The sequence below is a fragment of the Cyanistes caeruleus genome, chromosome Z, assembly GCF_971803275.1.
Source record: "Cyanistes caeruleus chromosome Z, bCyaCae1.hap1.1, whole genome shotgun sequence".
Taxonomy (NCBI): domain Eukaryota; kingdom Metazoa; phylum Chordata; class Aves; order Passeriformes; family Paridae; genus Cyanistes; species Cyanistes caeruleus.
In genome coordinates, this window is record NC_141732.1 from 72,592,595 (window position 1) to 72,612,872 (window position 20,278).

Genomic DNA, 20,278 nt, shown 5'->3' on the forward strand with positions numbered 1-20,278 from the left:
CATTCCTTCACCACATCCTCCTGCTTCTGCCCAGACCTCAATGCTGCCTCTGTGGAGACATGGCTGGGGCACACTCTGAGCGTGGTGGTCACTCAGTGGGGATCTGTAGCTGTGACGGAGTTGTGAAGCTGGTGCTGCAGTGGTGACAGCACAGCCCTGCAGGACACAGGCCACCATGGCCACTTGTGGCCCTTGTTATCCAGCTTTCTGGGGACAGCAGCCAGCTGTGTGTCCTGGCAGGGGTGCCAGGCTGCTGCAGGGAGCAACAGGGTAGGCTGGGGCTGGGAGAGCTCTTGTGTCCTGTTCCCCAGGTGAAGAGCTGGGTGCAAAAGTGGTGTTGGAGTAGGACCCGTAAAGTTCTACCCTTTCAGTCTGAATCCTGGGTAGGGTTTGGGGGTATGGCTCTGGAGTCCTGGAAGTGGGTGCCCCACTCCCAGGCTTCTCAAGCCTTTGTTCTGTACTTGCTTGCTCTTCATTTCCAGCAGACGGAGCAATAACACAGTGATTTAACATCATCTCACCATGTGAGGGCTTCCCTGGTCTTCCCTCTATTGGCAGAGCCCACATCATCACCAACCCATGACATGGCATCATCGGGCTCGAAACCACCGTCAGCTCCCTTCCTGCAAATGTCCATCCTCTTCCCAAGGTGATGAATGCCTCTCCCAAGTGACACAGCTAATTTTAAGGCTTATCTGGCTCTCAGAGCCTGAAATGCTTGCTGGATTTTCTCTGTGGATGAGCTGGACACCCCTGCTGTGGTTTGTACACAATGGTATCCCACTGTGACCGTGGGAGTGAGCTCAAAGGTCCAAGTCAAGCTTTTGGCAGCAAGCTCTGTGGCCCTAAAGACTGAACAGATGCTACCAAGGCAGCATCCCCCCTCCTAATTCCCTCCCAGATCCTCTTCTCAAATCCCATTCCTCTCCCAGCGGCAGCAAGGGCACTGTGCAAGGAAAGTGCCCTCCAGGCTGGTGAGTCCCCTTTACTAGCAGCCTGGTTCCCACAGGCCATGCGCTGCCAGCAATAGCTGCAGCTTTTCCTAGGAGCTCTGTGGATGTGGTTAGCTGGAGCATTCCACCCATGGGGATCACTCTCCTGGGGAACCTCGGTGTCTCTGTGGGGTGATTTCACTGCAGACAGCCTGCTCCCAGCATCCAGCTGTCTCCAGTGCTCAGAGCTCTGTTCTCATCATCCAGTGTCTCTGAAGGCAGGGAGCACACTCATCCCAGTGAAGGGGTGGCCCTGTTACTGCAGTGGCTGGGGTTCCATGGTCAGCCAGGCACTCTCCTTACTGTCTGCTTTCCTGGGAAGATGTGGAGCACCCCGGGTTTGCTTGGTCCTGGGTGCACATGCTGGCTGCCCCCTGTTGCTGCTGTGGGATACTCAGGAGACAGCAGGCCAAGCTTATGTGATAGGACAGTGACCTGAGTCTGGGGATTTGAAACAATAGGAAGCTGTGGGTCCCCAGAAATGCCTGCAGAGAAGCCACAAGACCTGTAAGCACACCAGACTGAAGCTAGCTGGACACAGCTGTTTAATGAATGTATCTCAATACAGATAGGGAGTTGCAACCCATGCACCCACGGCCGCCTCCTCGCCATGGCTCTGGCCACATCTTGGACCTGGCATCCGAAATATCCCCATTGACGCTCTGGCCACATCTCGGACCTGGCATCCAAAATATCCCCATTGGCCTGGCACGCCAGGGTGGTAGAGGAAGATGTCGTGGCACTGGTGCGCCTCCTGGTCTTGCAGTAGGGGAGACCCTGGAGAGGGTTACTGTGCCCTGGCTGGGGGAAGGGGGCTGACCGGGATGATGCCCACAGGGCATTGGGGATGAAGATGAGGGAGTGACCAGGTGGCTGCAAGTGCAGCCCTGGTCTGTATACGCCTCGGGGCCTCCTGGCTGACCCATGGCATGCCAGGCAGGGAGAGGCTGAGGGTGCTGCAGGAAAGGGATTAGAGGGGCAGGAGCAGCTGCTGGGGCTGCCATGGGACCTGGCAAGTTGGCATCCCAACTCCTGGTGTGTTTCTGGGGCAAGTTTTCCGGGCTTCTTGCTCCTTCATCTGTGGGCTGAGTGCATCTATCTACCATAGGGCTGCCAACAGGCAATGCTTCATCCCTGCAGCTGACACCTGGGGGCCTCTGGGCTCTGCCTCCTCCTCCTTACCATAAGCGCTAATGCTCCCAGTGAGGCAAGGCTGCCCACTTGATGTGGTGGGTAGAGAGGGCGACTGAACAGGGCTGGTGTGGGACTGGAACGGCAAGCAAATGAAAAGCATCCCTTGGAACCAGGGGTACAGGAGGGGATTAGGAATGCAGGGGAGTGCTGCTGGCAAGATCAGATGCTTGGAGAGGGGGGGTTCCCCTACATCTGACCTTGCCTTCCCATCCATCCGATGCTTTCTGTTACCAGTGCTCCTTCCTACACCATCACTGTTGGGATTAAATAGTTGGTCACCAGCAGGGAAGGGTTGAGCCATGCCAGGGAATGGTCTCCCAGACACAGCCATGAGTTGTGCATGCAAGAATGGACCTACTGGGCTCCAACCCCTGTTGGAGTAGGGCAGGGATGTGAAAGACCCCAAAAGGAGTCAGCCACATCCCCTGAGGATCCACCACGCTGATGAGCTGAGATGCTGCTTGCTGCAGACCTGTGGGTGCTGCCTGTGGCACGCAGAGGCTCAGCCGTGCTGTCCCATGGCGCTGTGGGAGGCTGGGGGCACATGGGTGCTCTGGGTTCCGCTGTCACCCCACAAGTACGCAGAGCAGACTCTGCTCTGTCTGCAGATGCCTGCGTGCTGTGAGGACAGGGATCATGGGGGCAGCATGTTCCCTGCCCCTTGTGCCCCATGGTGACCCCGGGCACAGTGGGGCACCCTTCCCCACCGTGGTCCCTGCAGGGCTCCGAGGACAGTGGGGACACGCCCTGCCCCGCCCTGCTTCCCACACCAATCAGAGACCCGAGAGCCACTCCTGCTCCCTCAGCCAATTAGAGCCTGGCAAACATCCTCTTCACAACCAATCCAAGGGGGAAGCAGGGCAGAGGGCAGCCATGGCCACTTCACCTCCAGCCAATCGGCGCTCAGCTGTGCCCATGGGGGAGGGTGGGGCAGGTCACCATGGCGGGCGTGGCACCGCGCCCTCAAGGCGCGGCCGGATCTAGGCGAGGGGCTGCAGGTGCAGGGCTGCGCTGTTGGGGCGTGCGGCCAGGATGTAGGCAACGTTCTCCCGCAGGAATCCGGGCCAGTCGATGCTCCTGTGGGCAGACGTGGGGTCACTGGACACAGCACTGCTTCCCCAGAGTCTCCCCCCAAAATGGGGGTGTCTACCACCTCCCTAACCATCCCTGCTTTACCTGGTCTCCTCCTGCTTTGCGGCTGGCAGGATCTTCTCTGGGCTCTTGCCGTTCCTGCTGCTGGCGGGGCTGCCTTCTGATATGGGTCCCACATGGCTGATGCTGTGGCAGGAAGGAGGATGCTCTTCATCCCCGCTCCTCCCCGCTCCTTGTACCCCAGATGGTGGTGGTGGGGGAAGAGGGTGCACAGGGCTGAGAGGCCGTGGAGGAGTAGGTGGCAAGAAGGGGTGGCATTTGTGTGCTGAGCCCCTTTGCTAGGTGTTGGGACTGTGTTGGGAGCTCTGTCTGGGATATCACCCCTACACCGCGCTGGGTACCCCCTCACCTGACATTGCAGGACAGCATCTCCTTTTGGTGCTTGCGAAACCAGGTGTGCCGGGCCTGGCGGCACTCAGCCTCCCCAATGAAGCCGTCATTGTCCTGGTCCAGGGCCAGGAAAGCTGTCCGTGCTCGCTCCCGCTCCTTGGGTGTCAGCAACCGCAGAAGGGCATTCTAGGAGGTCAGAGAAGCAAAGGTGGAGAACTCATTTCATGGGAACCTCCCTCCTTATATTCCCAAAGCTGTAGGGGTCTCCACCCTGAGTGCCATGGCCAGGGATGCTGGCCATGGGAGTCAGCCCCAGGTGCCACAGCCATGGGCATCAGCTGTAAGGGCCAGCTTTGGGTGCCATGACCATGGGTGCTAGTCACGGGCACTGACCTTGGGTGCTGTGGCTGTGGGTGCTGGACCCAGGTGCCACTGCCACCACTGCTGGCCATGGTAGCCAGCCCTGGATGCCACAACCATACCTGCGGCCGTATTTTCTGCAGCAGCTGGATGGACTCATGGGAGAGGAAGTCCTGCCACTCGATGTGCCCCTTCTTGTCGGGGTCCAGGGCATTGAACTGCAGGGCTGCCTGCTCCTCCTGTGCCTCGGGCATGGTCCGCTCAAACTGCTGCTTGTGCACTTGGTGTTTGTAGTGCAGGAAGTCATCCAGGGTCAGGCAGCTCTCTGCAGGGGACAGATTGGCTGTGCTGTGCCCAGAAAGGAGGGGGGACCACCCTCCCCAGCTGCTTCCTGCAGCCATCTGGGACCTGCCACATGGAGGGTACACACCTGGAATGATCTTGCAGTTCCTCAGGGTCTCCATCAGGCTGTACATCTCTTCCTCTGTCAGCAACAGATTGAGGTTGTCCTGGGGTGGGAGGCAGAGAGGAGCCATGAGACAAAGACATGGGGTGGAGGGAGCACATCTCTGCATGGCAGCACCAGGATCTCTTGAGGGGACAATCAGAGAGATGCTGTGATCCCAAGGGACACAGTGGGATGCACTGGGATAGCTCCGCACCTCCATGGTTTGCCCATTCTAGTTCTGCTACTGCACATCTCTGCTGCTACATTCAGTATCTCATGTGCCCACGACGTCACATTTGCATCCCCCACCAAGGTCCTGGGGAGCTGGCTGCAGGGGTGGGGAGGTGGCAAAGGGTCACTGTCCCCTGTTTCTGACAATCCCATTAGGCCAAGGTGAGTGGTGGGACCTGGAGGGCAGCACGTCCCACATTGCCCCACACCAGGCTGTGAGGTAGAACCCTGCTCATGTCCATGTGGGGCACAGTTCCCTGGGGAGCACCCACCACCCAGCAGCAGCCTGGTGTCCCCACTCCAGGCACTCACGCAGTAGTAGCAGCTCCAGCCGGTCTCGGTGTGCGCCGTCTCTGTCACCTCCACGGCGCTGTCCTTCTGCAGGTATCCCATGCGGCGCAGGCAGCCGTCGTGGTACACCCGGTGGCAGATGCGGCAGGGGAAGAGGCTCTCGGCTGTCCACACCTCGCAGATCTCACACATCTCATCATTCAGGATCTGGGGAGGGATGGGCAGATGCTCAGCAGAGCAGTGTGGGCAGGGTCTTGGCTTCTCGATCTGGGCAGTGCTTTGCAGGTGGGGGTGGATGCTGAGGGGCAGAGAGGACGGGAAGATGGGAATATGTGGGGCTGGCATGGTAAGAGGGCGTTGTAAGGGACATGGCTGGTCAAGTTAGAGGATGGGGGTGTGTTTTTGGGGATGAATGGTGGGTGGTGCTGCAGAGTTGTAGGTTCTCTGCAGTGTGGAGTGTGTGTGTGGCTGGACTGTAGGGAGATACATTGTCTGGCCTTTAGGGTTCTAAGTGTCCATGGATAAGATGTAAGGTTTTCCACACATTTCCATTTCCATTTCTAAGGAGATACTAACCTGGGCATATTATCTAGGTACCCTGAGTAATTTAGGCTCAGGGTATGGTTGGACACTGGACACTGCCCCAGGGCAGTGCTCACAACACAAAGCCTGGACAATACTCTCAGGCACATGGTGTGATTCTTGGGGTATCTGTGCATGGTCAGGAGCTGGACTTCAATAATCCTTGTGGATCCCTTCCAACTCAGAATGTTCTATGTCTTTATGGTGCTATATAAGGCTGTAGGTGGGCTGGGGTGTAGGCTTGTTGGGTGGGTGGCTGTATGGGTAAGGGTGTGGATGGGTGGGTTGTAGGATGGAGGGAACGGGTGGATAAGCTGTTGGGTTGTAGATGAGCAGGGATTTAGGGGTTGCAGGTATGGAGGGATGGATTGGGTTGCATGCTGGTTGACTGTAGGTGGATTAATATGTAGGTCAAATTGTCCTCTCTTCCCCAGACCAAGAGCTGCCTGTGCCCAGCAGTGACTTCTCCTTTTCAAGACACTCCAGGGTCCCTCCAGGGCATGTCTGAACAGTTGCACCCCCCTCCCAGTATGGCACCTCCACCTGTCCAGCCTGGCCACTGGCAACCTACCCCACTGAGCCACCTCCATAGGGCTTTGCGAGACTATCGCTGCTTGGCAGACACTCAAGTGCTTGCACAGCGCTCTGCACCCCCAGCCCTGTCCCCATCCCTCCACGCTGTCTCTGTGGTTCCATCAGCTCACCTGCTCCCTCTGCTCCAGGCTGATGTCCGGGGGCTCATCATCGTGGAGCTCCCTCTTGGGCCGGATGAAGGCTGGTGGTGTGAACCTGTTGGCCCGGTCAAACTCCTCTGGCTCCACGCCCCGGCCATCCCGCAGCCGCTCCCAGGCTGCCTTGCTGGCACTGCTCTCCTCCGGCTGGGAAGGTCCTGCCAGCGCTTCCTCCTCTCCCTCCTGCACCTCCTGCTCCAGCGTCCCCTGGCGTGCGGTCCCCGCCTCCGCCCGACGCCGTGTCGATGGCTGCTCCCGCAGCCCATCCTTGAAGGCTGACACGGCCAAGCTGACCTTCTGCACCCTCTCCACCGTCTGCCTCCTGGACATCAGCACCCCCATGGCTCTGCGGTGGGAAGGAAGGTGCTATGTCCCTGACCCCCAAAAGGGTGTCCCGGTGGTTTTCCCCCAGCTGAGGAGCAAGCAGGAGTTTTCCCCCAGCCGCATGAGGAGCAGCTCAAGGCAGGGAGAAATGGAGCCTTTGTGACAAACTGACGCCGGGGTCATGATGGTGGCTGTGGGGAGATGGATTCCTGTCCGTGGAGGGTCTGAGTGGGTGGGGGAATGAGACAGAAGGCAGGGAGATGGTTTGGGGGTGCCTCCCCACCCTTGCTCTATCAACTCCAGCTTAACAAGAAACACATCCATGCCCTTCCCATTCCAGATCAGTAAAACCCAGAGGGACTAGGACCAGCTGTAACCCTTCTCCTTGTGTGCATCTCCTTTCTGCCTTGAAGACAGCCTCTGTGGTCAGTCAAGGGTGAAAGATGTCCTCCCTGCATCTCTGCCCAAGACTAGGTGACAGCTGAACCCTCACCTTCTTTAAATTCCTCTTCACTCAGCTGCCTTTCTTGCACTCACCTGCTTGTGTGTGTGTGTGTCTTCTGTGATCATTTGGCACCCTGCATCCTGCAAGGAGCCATGTGGGGAGGCTGGGCCAGCCATGAGGAGGAGTGTGAGGGTGCAAGAGGGTAGTGGGGCAATGTATGGGATGGGGGGCACATGGGTGCCAAGAAGGATGCTTAGCTTCAGTACCAAGGGAAGATCACTTTAGAATAAAGTGGGGAGGCCAAGAGCAGCAGTAATAACAAGCTGGACCCTGTCTCACTGGGTGTCAGCTGAAGCTGAGGAGAAGCAGAATTTGGCCTCCAGCATCGTGGGGCACAGGACCACCCCACATGGGTCCATGGGCTTCCCCCGTGCCATGCTGGGGTTTGCACTGTGGAAGACACTGCCCAGGGCAGCGGTGGAATCACCATGTCTGGAAGTGTTTAAAAACAGCGTAGACATGGCACTTAGGGATGTGGTTTACTGGTGGCCTTAGCAGTGTTGGGTTAATGGTTGGAGTCAATGATCTTAGAGGTCTTTTCCAGCCTTAATTATTCCCTAATTCTGTGCTGCAGCAAAGAGGCACTTCCAGCTGGTGCCCAGGGACCAGGAGGCAAAGCAGGGAGATTGGAGCAGCAATCTCCCGCCCCGCCAGCCTTGGCAGGGAAGTCCCCAGGTAGCAGGATAATTAGCAGCACGCGTGCACACCGCTGGGATCTCACTGCCGGCGGGAGGACTCGACACCGTGGGCACTGCTGTGGCAGGGAGCCTGGTCAGGGTAATTACAGGTACCCCGCAGCAGCAGGGCCGAGCGGAGCGGAGCAGAGCATGCTGGCAGGCGGCAAACACCACTGCGTGCACACGCATGTGATTTCCCAGCCTCTCCCCACCACCGCGGGACCATCTGCCTGCAGATTCCCACGCGCTCCGCCGGGAATGCAACACGTGTGGGCCCTGTCCTGCGTGTGGGGGTCCCAGCAGCGTGCGCGTGTGTGGGCTGGGGTATTTGCACCTGGTGGCCGCAGTGCCTGGCTCAGAGCTGGTGCCCGGCATTCTTCAGCTCCTGGGGCTTTGCAAAGGTGGGAGCGGGGCAGAGCTGGAGGCACGTGTCCAAGCCACAGCAACAGCATCTCTGCGGCTGTGCCAGTGGGAAGGAAAACACCTGGGTGTTTCTACCTCCTCGCCGTGCCACCACCCTCTGCCTGGCTGGCTCAGGATCACGTCTGCCGTGGTCAGGATCAGCTCTGCTGCTGGGCAGCATTGCAGCTCTGCCTGCGAGCGAGAGAGTCGGAGAAGTCACAGGGAAATCCCCCCCAAGATCTGCCTTTGTAGGGTCCCTGCACCACCGAGCCTCGGCCAGATCCAGGCCTAGTCCTGCCCAAGGTATGGGTAGAAGCAGGGAGGAGAGGGTCCAGAGGGGATAGGCTCTCAGAGAAGAGTGAAAAGAGGTGTGTGGCCCACAGCACGCCAGTCTCCCTGTTACCCGCACTGGTGCTCCTCATCCCAGCGTGCTGGCAGCTTCTCCCCACGGTGCTGCTGAGCTCTGGGTGCCCCAAACCCACCCACCCTGCAGAGCCTTGGGGCAGCCCAGGCAATAGAAGGGTGCCTGGTGTGTGGACTTGCCGTATTCCCCCCCCCCCAAATATGGCTCCCCTGTGTGTTCATGTCATTGTCACCCACCTGCACTGTGCTGCTGCTGCTGCAAGATCCCAGCCCGCCTCCGTTTCCCGTCCTCTCCCAAGCCTACCCTGAGTGCCTTCTGCCACTGTCTACTGTGTGCCTGGGGCCTGGACAGTGTCACTTCTATCACGACTTGTGTCTATTCTCAGCTCTGCTGGCCTCCCTGCCCCCGCTAGTGCTGCACACCTGGACCCCGCCTGCACATCCAGGGCTGAACGGCTTCATCCTGAGCTCAGTCTCCAGACTCCACTGCCTTTCCACAGGCCCCACTGCTCCCCAGATACCCCAAACTTACTCTACACTCTCCAGACCCCTTTTTGCCCGTGCCCCATGCCCTGCCAGGCATTGTGGGATGGGACTTCACCCACACATAGAACCTGGGATGACTTGGGGTCCTGCCAGACTTTGGGAGCCCTCCTTCTCCTGGGGAGGGAGGACCAGGGGCAGTCTTGCCTCACAGCAGCCCAGACACCCGAGCAGCCCCTGTGTCCCCACATGTCCTTGGGGGAAGGTGTCTCCAGTGCTATTTGTGTCCACCCCCGAGGCATACAGAACCACCACCTGTCTCATCGTGACCTAAGAGGTGCGGGGGCCTCGACCTTGCTGCCAGGTTGCACTGCGGGGCTATTTTTAGGTCGCCCCCACAGAGGAGCTAAATCTGGGCACAGGCAGGAGCTGCCTGCAAACACCCGGCTCCACCGAGCCCTGCCAGCACCGGGGGCTGTCACAGTGGGTGGTGGGAAACTTCCCAACCCCTTCCCTTCCCTTGCCCCCAGACCTCTGCACCCCTGCCCTGATCCTTGGGCAACACCTATTCCCCTCACTCTTCTCTTCCGGATTTGCTCCTTGCTGCTTCATTCCTGCAGCAAAACACTGAGCCAGAAAACACTTCATCCTCTTAGTACCCATGGACACATCTTTCCCAGCTTCACACTCCTCTCTCTGTGTGGCAGAAACTGAGGCATGAAGGCAAGGCTGGTGTAGCTGGAGTGAGGATTAAGCCTGTGTTAGGTGGTAATGGGGAGAGAGCTGGTGGCTAGCATGGAGGCACCCCAGGAGAAGGAAACAGGGCAGAGCATCTGGATGCAAACAGAGCCAGTGGTCCCTGCATGGCTGCAAAATCTCTCTGCCATGGCAGAGCACACGTGGCTTGTGCTGGGGTTACGGGGTGCCAGGTTAGTGGTGGGTGTGGGGTGGCGGGTGACACACAGGTGGGCGTAGCGTGGCGCAGCTGGGGCGGTGTGGTGGCTGGGAGTGCAGGAAGGATGCATCGGGGAGCAGCATGGGGGGGGGGTGTTTGTTAGGATTGGGTGTGTTACAGGGTGGAAGAGGTGCGAGGGGTGGATGTGTTTTGGGGTGGATGTGCTACGGCGTGGCTGGCAGTGCAGGGTGGGTGTTACGGCCCACAGAGGGTGGTGCAGAGGCTGTGGGCATGGGGTGGGTGGTGGTGTTGGGTGCGGGGATGTTGCAGCAGCTGGGGGAGTGGGGTGGTCTCTGTGGCAGCTGGGGCTGTGGGATGGGTGCTTCTCAGGGTGAGCTGTTGTGGTGTGAAGTGATGGCCTGGGGAGATGGGGGCATGGAGCCACAGGGTCTGTAGCACTGACTGTTACCTACCCCACAGTGTGTCCTCGGTGAAAGGCCCTGCCAGCAAATGAAGGGTCAGCGGATGCTTGGACCCTTGAGCAGGGTCCACAGCACCCCCTGCCAAGGGGATGCGTCAGGGCTGTGCAGAACCCCCTCAGGTGCCAGGAGCAGGCTCCCAGATCAGGGGTAAGGATGCGCCTGGTCCCCACAGGCTGCCAGGGGGCCAGGCCTCCTCCCTGCCCTCACCACAGGCTGCTGGGTCTTTCGTCTGGCAGTGCTGTGCCTTACTTCGAGCAGCATTAGGGACCCTGGGGGCAGAGGGGTGAGGTACCAACAGGGAGGAGAACTCTAGGATCTCAGAGGCTATGGCAGCCTGGTCCCAGGGCTCTGGCTGAAGGGCATGAAGCAGGGCTGGGAGGAGCTGCCATGGCTCTGCCATGGCTCTGGCACAGCTCTGCACACCCTGCCAGGGGTGAGGGGGACCAGGCTGCAAAGGCAGCAGGCTCTGCTCAGAGGGCATAGCATTCCACCTCCTTGAGCTGGCTGCAGATGGCCACGGGGGTCTGGCAGCATCCCCTTGTCCCCTCTCCCGGGCAGACAGCACATGCTGGAACTGTGGCACTGCTGGGGCTGCTGCTGTGAGGTGATCCATTTGCCATGGGGCAGGGAGATCCGTGGCTGATGGTACCCTCCCACCCTCTGCAGGGCTGTGGGAGTCCAGTGGGGATGTTGGCCAGGGGGGAGGGGGCTGTGTCCCAGTCTTGGGGACACCAAGCCGGTGGCTGTTCTCCCTGCTGGATCAGGTTGCCCGTCCTGCCGCGCTATGACAGATTTTATAGGTGTGTCGCACTCTTTCATCCCAGAGGGGGATGAAAATGCCGTGACAGCAGAGTCCCTTCCTCTGCAGCAGACACAGTTCCTGCCCAGCTCTGCACTTCCCCTTCTCTTCTCCCTCCCCAGCCCCTCTCCCCACTACCCACAGAGGACCCCAATGCCTGGGCAGGACCCTCTCACCCCATCCTCATCCCCACTCCCAGGCATCCCATCCCAGGAGCTCTCATCACTCTCCCCAGCAGCAGGATCCCGGGGACACCCACCGAAGGGTGACACAATGTGTGGACAGCCCAAGCTACGCACCCAGCAAAGCACCCACAATGGCAAAAATACCCCACTTACCAGGATCGGGGTTGGTCTGGGAACACGAGCCCTAGACAGCAGTCCACACGATGTCCATTGCCGCTGCTTCTGGCCACGAGCCCCTCTCCAGCCGCGGGTGCTCACCGCATGCCGTGCCCCGCGTGCAAACCCCAGTCAGGGGATGGAGCGGCGAGGGTGGTACCCGGGAAGCCAGAGCCCTGCACTTGCTGCTGGAGGATGCAGGAGGCAGGAGATGCTGGGAGCGGATGCCTGTGTCTAGCGCGCACACACACACACACACACACACACTCACACACACACACACACACTCACACACTCTCTCTCTCTCTCTCTCTCTCTCTCTCTCAGAGGAAGCAGGGAGCTTGTGACTGGGGCTGAGCAGATGCAGCCTGGTTTGCTGTCCCTGTACCAATTGCTGCCCGAGCCGTGTTAAAAAGCTCTCCGAGAAGCGAAGATTTTTTTTAACCGGGCTGACGTGTGCTGGAAGATACCAATAAAAGCTTTCCCTGCATCTCCTTTGGCCCCCTGGGTTGAACCGCCTTTCTCAGAAAAAAACCTCAAGGATTACAGAGGTGGGACTGCATCCAAGGATGAGCAAAGGTCTCATCTGCCCCCGCTGTGGGGTCTTCCCCAGAGCAGTGCCCCAGCCAGAGGCTACCTGCACCTGCTTTAACCCATTGCCTGCTGGTCAGTGTTGCAGGCAGGCTGTCCTTCCCACACTATGGTGCAGCAGGGGCACAGTGGCTGCTGGCTATGTGCAGTCCCGAGTGCCCAGATCAATGCAAAATCCAGGGGTTTTGTTTTTCTAGTCCCCAGGACTTGATATATCACCTGGGTGGACACCAGCAGGGTTGGGGGCTCATGGGGGGTTTGAAGGAGATGATGGCCAGGAGGGAGGATGCTGGTGGGGAGACAAAGGCACAGTTCTAATGCAGCACCTCTGAAGGCAGAGTATCTGGTCCACATGTATCCCCAGCTGCCCCACATCAGCCTGGTGGAGATGGTCACTCGGCCCCCTTACACCTTACTGGAAGGCGATGCTGCTGGTAAGGGGCTGTGCTATCCCCCTGAGGAATAGACAGGTCTACATGGGGATGATTTAGAGTGAAATAGACCCTCAGCCCCCCTAGGAGCAGCTTCCATGCAGGCTTGGGATTTGTGCTGAAGGTGAGAGCAGAGGGGCTGGGGCAGTGGGGATGCTGCAGGGTTGCCCGGCTCCTTGGTCAAGCTGGACACAGCAGTCCTGTTCTTTCTAGGGCATAGGGAAGCTCTGCTCAGCCCCACTGCACTGTCCCCAGGACACTGCCTGGGGAGAACCCCTCATCCCAGCCTGACATCCTAGCCCTGCCAGCCCCCTGCCCTCTACTGTAGGGCAGATCCTATCAGGCTCCAGGTCTGCCAGCCCCACAGAACAGGACAGCAGTGAGCAGCAGTGGAGAGACAGGGATGTCACCTTTCCCATACAGAGAGGGCGGAGAGCATGGAGTGGGAGACCTGGGATTAAGAACCATTTGACAACTGAAGCTTTGTGGCTTCTGGAAGATGGCCAGCACCATGCCTGAGATCTTCTTCACCCTGAAGAATGCAGCATCCAACAGCCCTGGAGTGCTCTGCATCCCCAGGAGCAGATCACTGGGACAAGGCAGCCCCGACGGGACCAGGTTCCACATGCTTGTGCCACATGCTGGTGCCAGGATGGTTCCTGACCCTTGACTGCTATTCCACATCCTGTGCCAGCCCATCCTAGATGCATGGGCACTGACACTGATCCCTCAAATCCTCACAGCTTCATTACAGACCCTTCCCACGGCTCACCTGGGAGTCAGCTGAGAACATTTTCAGCTCATGTCATCTGCAAACAGATCCAGAGGCTGGGAAAGGCAGCATCTGGGTGCTGTGCTGGGATCTGAGCCGGTCTGTGGCTCCCTTCCCCATGGCTGGGGATGCACAGAGCCAGGCTGGAGACAGGATTTATCTGTTTTCTGCTTGTGGATGTCAGGTCCTGTCTTGCTTCACTCCATCAGCTGCAGGAGCCTTAGTGGAGCCTCTGGGTGCCCTGCCCTGGCCCAAGGTGCCTCTCTGTGCTTCATCCCTCCTCAGGAATGCTTCCTTTTAGGGTGAATCACATTTTGCATTATTTGGCCTGGGGAGCGTGGTGGAAACCAGGGTGAATCACATTTTGCATTATTTGGCCTGGGGAGCGTGGTGGAAACCTGTTGGGATGGCCATGGGGTGGAGAAAGTGGATGCCAGCTGTAAGGGAAGCCTGCGGGAAACATCTTCATAGACGAACCTTGGCCCCAGAGGACTGGAGAGGAGTGTGTGGGCAGGCTGTGAAAGCTTTTAGTGCCTCTGTGGTGAGGGCTGTGCCCTGGCAGTCCCGGGGCCGAGTGTTTCCTGGAAAAGCGGAGGCAAGGAGGAGCTCCAGCCCCGCTCCTGCTCTAGTTGCCAAAGGCCTTGGGGATCCTGCTGTAGGCAGGTGCGCTGTCCCCCAAAACGAAAGCTACAGCCCACATCCTCTTCTGCAAGGACACCCTGTGCCAGATTAAGGATCGTCTCGCACCCTTTGGGGAGGAGGAGGACACAGTCCCCTGTCCTCTCTGATAAGCCACAGCGTGGTTGGCTGCTCACTGGAGCGGCGCAACCGGCAACAGGCTGGGGAAGCTCCTGACAGGGAGCCGGCAGCGCCGGTCTGCTGGAGGAGGGCTGCAGGGGCGGAGGTGAGAGCTGAGCTGCAGCGGGAATGTGCATTTTCGTCAGCTCCTCTCCCCGCTCCCAAATCTCGCATGACGCCCGCGTGTAGGTCACTGGCTGCTGCGGCGGCGCGGCGTGTGGGCTCACCATCTGCGGCTGGGAGCGCCGCGCTGCCCCGCCGCTCCCTGCCTGCCTCCGCCCGCCCGGCCCCCGGGCTGCCGGCACCCCGCGGGGACCGGGCTGCCCCTGGATGGAGGGAGGGAGGCAGGCAGGCAGGGAGGGGGACCCCAAGTTTTGGCAGGAGCAGCAGCCCCGGCGCGCCTGCGCGAGCCGGCGTTCCTGCCAGCCGGCGGGGGGTGATGGAAAAGAGAACTTGTCAAAATAGCGAGGTATCTTTTTTCAGGAGATTGCAAGTTTGGCTGATGGAGATAATAGTGTTGATGCGCTGCAGGGAGGGTTCGGAGAGGCACCGACTCGCCTCGTGGCAGCTGTTTCAGGAGGGAAGGATGATACCAAAATCAGCATGAAATCGGATAAAAACTGGCTGCCTGATGGGCTGCCGTGTCAGACTGCAGGCAGAGAATGGCAGAGCGTCTCCCATCACCTGGAATAAACGGTGCAAGAGCAAACTTGTGAGGCAGACCATGCCTGGCTCCCTCCACAGCCCGTGCCCCCCATATGTGTGGGGTCCATGCAGAGGAAGGAGCTCAGGGTCTTACTCCTGGTTGCAGGCATGATCCCGCTCTCCACTGGCAACCAAACAGGAAACCTCCTGGTGCTGGCTGCAGACAGCACCTCCCAAGGCCACCTGCCGATGGCTATCCTTCATGTCCACTGGACATCACATCCCTGCCCCTGGACATTCACACAGGTTCATTGGTGGCCTCCACCCCTCCTGGTCATCAGTCAGGGGCTGATGGCTGTCCATCATGTTCCCACATCAAGGCCAGATCATCGACACTGCCCTTCACTCCCTACATTGATGGAGCTGTCCTCTGGTTGTCCCACACTCTGACAGCTCAGCCATCGACCCCCACAGCCTCCAGCTCCCTGCAGCTCAAACCTGAGGGTGGAGGGGAGCTGTAGCCCTGTGCCACCTACCCCAAAGGTTTAAACCTGCTTGCCTTGGGGAGCTGGATCCTGGAGAATCCTAGGCTGCTCTGATATCTTCCCTCTCCCAGTCCTGTCCCCACCAATGTCCCCCACCCACCAGGTGTGTGTGTATGTGTGTGTGTGTGTGAGGCTGCAGTGCCATTGCCACTACAAATTGGTGATGGGGTGGTGACTGCTCCATGGTTCCCACTCCCTGCATTCATCCTGCTGTGTTTTTTGGGATGGTGGTGGGGACAGGGATCATCCTGGCTTTTCCTGGACCTCAGTAGCCGGAGTGCCCTAAGCAGGAGCTGCCAGATGGTAGCCAACATGGGTGCAGCCCTTCCTTTGGCCCCCATCAGCAGCCACACAGTAGCAAACCCAAAGTAGGTTAAGACGCTGCGGATGCTGGCTGTGTGCCTCGCGGCTGTGGCACCGAGCTCTTGTGCTCTGAGTTTTTCCCTCCCATCCCAGAATACAGAGCTTTTGCTGAACAGCATTTCTGAGCAGTCCTGTTTACACTGGCAGGGTGCAGAGGCTGGTTTTGCTCATTTTGTTGGTTTTTGCTGGTTTTGCACCCCTCCACCTCCCCAACTCCCCCCAACAGCTTTTGTGGTACTCAAAAAAACCCCAATACAAAAGCCTGCAGTACAACTTGTCGATCTTTTGTCAGTCACGGAGGACTGGGGAGTTTGCAATCAAGGTCTGTCTGGATTCACAGCACAGTTCCAGCTGTGGCATGGCCAGGGACCACTTTGTGTGGATAGGAGGAACCCCTCCTTTGTCCAGCTGGAGGTCTGAGGTCCCACTCCAGCCTGATCCAACAATCTCTCCTGGAGCATGAGCACATTGTGATTCCCAAGGTGCTTTTAGTTCCTTCCAGAGCCTGACTTGGTACAGAATTGAGTGCTGCTTCCTTCTCATCCTCATCTGTGCTGCCATTACTACCTCACTGCCACATCTCCACATCTGCTGGGCTGAGCCATAGCAGCCCCAGATCTGCTGGACATGCATCTATGAGCAGGCAATGCATCCTACCAGCCTCTCCAGATGCTGGAAAGAGAAGATCCAGCCGAGGTTCAGATAATCTATCCTCTCACTTGTCCACTTCCACTTCCAGAGCTGCATGCTACTCTCTGCTCCATGCTGTAGTCCTGCTGACACAGTTTGGCTGTTCCCTTATCCTACAGGACCTGGCTCTGAGAAGCCTTGGAAAGAGTGTGAGGTGCTCAGTACCCTGTTCCCTTGTGCAGTCATTTTCCCACATTGCTCCTCCATAAGCTGCCTTCATCCCCATGGTAAGGGAGAAAAGCTGATGTAGACAACTGCTAGGACCTGGGGAGGGAGTACAGAGAAAGGTCTGGCTGTCTGAGTGCCAAAATGCCCCATGATGAGCTGGGGGGAAGGTTCAGGGGTGAGGGAAGCAGGGACATGAAGGAGTTGGGAGGAAGCCAGCAACCCATTTTGCCCAGAGGATGTACTCCAGGACTTGGATCTGCAGGAAGGTGTTCCCCAAGCTTGTGCTTATCCTGGGATGCCCTTCCTTGGAGTGGCAGGTCCCTGCAGAGCAGCTGGGGCAGGGAGTCATGGGCCTTTTGATCCTGCTCCTGCAGCCGGAGGCTTGCCAAGCATGGCCCTGATGAGATGAGGGTGCTCCCGCTGGACAGATAATAGCTGAGCAATTTAGAGCTCTCTAATCTAGGAGTAGTCTTGCAGGCATCAGCTAAATGACCCTCTCCACAGGACCACTCCAGCCAGCTCCCAGACAGAGGGCATCCCACCCGGCTTACCCGCTCTGCCCCACTTGTAAGTCCCAGAAAATTTGAGTCTGACCCCACGAGTCTCCAGGGACCCTCCTTCCCTAAGCAGGGACATGGGTGTAGTCAAAAAGTGAAGACTGCTGCAGACTTGTCCCCAGGACACTGGTGGGCTCTGGAGAGAAGGATGACCCCTGGGAATAGGGAGAAGGATCAGGACTGTGTTGGTGGGGGGAGTGCTGGGTTTGGACTGCGGATGGGTGCAGGGTTTGGGTTTGTAACCCCACAGCACCTTGCAGGACATGCACTCAGCCCCACAGGAATGCCAGCCCTTCCTGCTGCCCAGCCAGCAGCCTGGCTGTCACCCTGCAGTGTCACCCATCCCCACCCCATCCTCCATCCCTGCCACAGGCTGGTGGAGCATCCTCACAGAGAAGCTTTTCAAGTGGAACGGAAACGCCTAATGAAGGCCGACTTCATTAACCAGGGCTGTCACTGGATGATTGCTGCCTTCCTGAGCCACTCTGTGAGCAATGAGAGTGTGGGAGAGGAGAGGAGAGGAGAGGAGAGGAGAGGAGAGGAGAGGAGAGGAGAGGAGAGGAGAGGAGAGGAGAGGAGAGGAGAGGAGAGGAGAGGAGAGGAGAGGAGAGGAGAGGAGAGGAGAGGAGAGGAGAGGAGAGGAGAGGAGAGGAGAGGAGAGGAGAGGAGAGGAGAGGAGAGGAGAGGAGAGGAGAGGAGAGGAGAGGAGAGGAGAGGAGAGGAGAGGAGAGGAGAGGAGAGGAGAGGAGAGGAGAGGAGAGGAGAGGAGAGGAGAGGAGAGGAGAGGAGAGGAGAGGAGAGGAGAGGAGAGGATCCAAATATGTCTGCCCTGCTGGCAAGGGCACCATGATCTGTTGTTTAGGGAGCTGGGGACAAGCAGGCAGCCCTCAGGGCTGGAGGCAGAGCCCATCTGGCTCCAGAGGAGAGTGGCTCTCCCTCTCCCTCTTTTCCCTCTCCACTCACATAGCTCCTTTCCTGTCTTCTCTTAGCTGAGAGCTGTGAGTGCTGAATCTGGCCATTGAATCCCCCTGGGGCACAGCTGGGTCCTGTTCTAACACGCAGATGGGACCTGGTGTGACCTGCAGTGATCCCAGAGTTCTGGATGCTGCAATCTGGACAGGGACGTGGTGCTTGCAAGTGGTCCAGCAGGCTTCACATTGCTTTTGGCATCTCCATCAGCCCCATTCCCATACTGCAGCATCCTACAGACTGGCTTCCTGAAAAAGCTCCCTCTCCAAGCCTGGGAAACCTTTACCCATGTGAGGGGCTGTGCACGCTCCCTGTCTTCCCTCTTGGGAACCTCCAAGCATCCCTGATGGGGTGATTTGGAACAGCCCCGCAGAGCATCAGAGCCCCAGCACGCCACTGCCTCTCCTCTTAATCAGCTAATTGTGTGTTTGGGGTTTCAGGCAAGGGCCCCAGCCTGGTGTTGCCATACCAACCACATCAGCTTCACTTTCAAACATTTACCAAGCAGGCTTGAAATGTGGAGGGGGGGTGGTGAATTAAAAGAGAAGAGGAAGCCAAACAGAGGGCTGATGGGAGGGGAGAGAGTAAAAGGGCTGCCTGTGCCTCTTTCACTACCCCACGCTGAGTCCTGCAGGGCAGAAAGCTCTGATTAAAACAGCTCTTGCTGGGACTCAGAGGCTTTTTGGGGAACAAAAAATGCCCCTGTCTGCTGGAGACTGTCTGGGGCACTACTGGGGATGGGATCATATTGGTTCCTTCAGCAAGGTGAGGGGAGGGCTGTGAGATGAGGGTTCCCAGGGCCCTAAGCAGGATAGGGGACGGGTGGTGGGTGCTGGTTCTGGGGCCCTATCACCCCCAAAGTTGGCTGAGCCAGTGGTGCAGGCAGCTGGTGGGGTGGCTTGGTGGAAGAGGTTAAAAAAGTGTCTGAAGGTTTGATGTGGGGCAGATCTTACAGCTCAGAGGGTCTGTCCCCTCTTTGCCCCCAGCCTGCTGTCATCCCAGAGTACAGATCAGGACCCCTGCTCCCAGAAGCACTGGCCCCCCTCTGGCATGTGCTTGCCCTGCTCTCTGGAGCTGTCTACCCTGCTGCCTGGCTGTGATCCTGCCCCTCCTCTCTTCCAAATCCACATCTTGGCCCCGCTTGACCTATCTGGATCAGCCCTTCCAGCTTCTCTGGCCCTGCAAAGCAGGCTCTGGGCTGCTTTTTCATGCTAGCACTGGTATAGCATGAGCCCTCCTTTGCCTGCCAGCCCTGCTGCAGCCTCTCAGCAGTGGCCTGTGTGATGCAGGCAAGGGAGCTGCCCCAGGAGGGGAAATGGAGGCGGATGTGTGTTCCTTCTCCTGTTCATCCAGCTTCCTCTGAAAACCCATTTATCAGATCAAAATTTTATACTCTGAGCCATGCCAGAGCCCAGAGAAGAGCAGATTTCAGTTACTTGCAGATTTTGGGCAAAGGAGAGCCATGGCATGGACAGGAGACATCAGCTACTGCAGGTACACAGGGGAGATGGTAAAGAGGTAGAGCAGGTCAGAGAAAGGACAACATACAAGAAACCAAGGTTTTGAGGATGATATGTGGCCTTTTTGGCATCCTGTCCCTTGGGATGGGCCTTGCTCTGGAATCTGATTGCCTCTGCCCTGTTCCTCTTCCCCCCAGCATCCCCTGCCTGGGCTCTGGCACCCACCTGAGTGTCATGTGAGCCTGATGGCACAGGACCATGGCCCTGGCTGTGGAGCAGAGACAGAAAGTCTCTTTTTCCTTTTCATTGCTAAGGCTTCACCATGTAGTACTGCTTCCCTTGAAGCCCCCCTGTTCCTCCTCCTCTGTGCTGAGCAAATCTCTCCATCCCTTCACACTGGCGATGTGGCTCAGCTGTGAATCACTGTGGGCAAGGCTGCTCCTCAGGAGTTTCTTGGTCTCTGGAGACAACCCCATGCACCCTGTGCTGTCTGCTGGCCATGCACCTCCTCCCTGCCATGCTTTGCTCCTCAGAGGCCCCAGCTCTCCCTCCAGTGCTCATGGAGGGAAGGAGCTGGAAGAAGCCTGCTTCTCTGCAATGAGCTCTCTCCTTCCTCTCCCAGGCCTCTACGCAATCTTCACATGCCCCAACAGCCAGCACCACGAGAAACTGTCTCCTCAAACTTATCACAAGGGTTTCAGGGACCT

General features: G+C 58.3%; 1 protein-coding gene across 3 annotated transcripts; it reads right to left on the reverse strand.

Moving 5' to 3' along the window:
- Positions 1-1,520: 1,520 nt before the first annotated feature.
- On the reverse strand, positions 1,521-12,078 carry PHF24 (PHD finger protein 24). 3 transcript variants are annotated; one of them, XM_086867072.1, is made up of 10 exons: positions 11,580-11,968; positions 10,650-10,711; positions 10,434-10,460; positions 6,285-6,657; positions 5,020-5,205; positions 4,459-4,537; positions 4,151-4,353; positions 3,688-3,854; positions 3,363-3,464; positions 1,521-3,263 (listed from the first exon to the last, which is right to left on the reverse strand). In XM_086867072.1, the coding sequence occupies exons 4-10, from the start codon at positions 6,651-6,653 to the stop codon at positions 3,167-3,169; spliced, it is 1,203 nt and encodes a 400-aa protein (XP_086723198.1). In that variant the 5' UTR covers positions 6,654-6,657; positions 10,434-10,460; positions 10,650-10,711; positions 11,580-11,968; the 3' UTR covers positions 1,521-3,166. The 3 variants fall into 3 exon arrangements, with proteins under 3 accessions (XP_086723198.1, XP_086723197.1, XP_086723196.1); XM_086867071.1 differs by lacking the exons at positions 10,434-10,460; positions 10,650-10,711 and adding an exon at positions 8,316-8,411 and having other exon boundaries at positions 11,580-12,078; XM_086867070.1 differs by lacking the exons at positions 10,434-10,460; positions 10,650-10,711 and having other exon boundaries at positions 11,580-12,053.
- Between the last annotated feature and the right edge of the window lie 8,200 nt (positions 12,079-20,278).

Coding starts and splice junctions, on each gene's coding strand:
- PHF24 (XM_086867071.1), bottom strand. CDS start 6,653: ATGGGGGTGCTGATGTCCAGGAGGCAGACGGTGGAGAGGGTGCAGAAG. Junction 3,855..4,150: donor TGCAGAAAATACGGCCGCAG/GTATGGTTGTGG, acceptor CTGACCTCCTAG/AATGCCCTTCTGCGGTTGCT. Junction 3,264..3,362: donor GCAAAGCAGGAGGAGACCAG/GTAAAGCAGGGA, acceptor GTCTGCCCACAG/GAGCATCGACTGGCCCGGAT.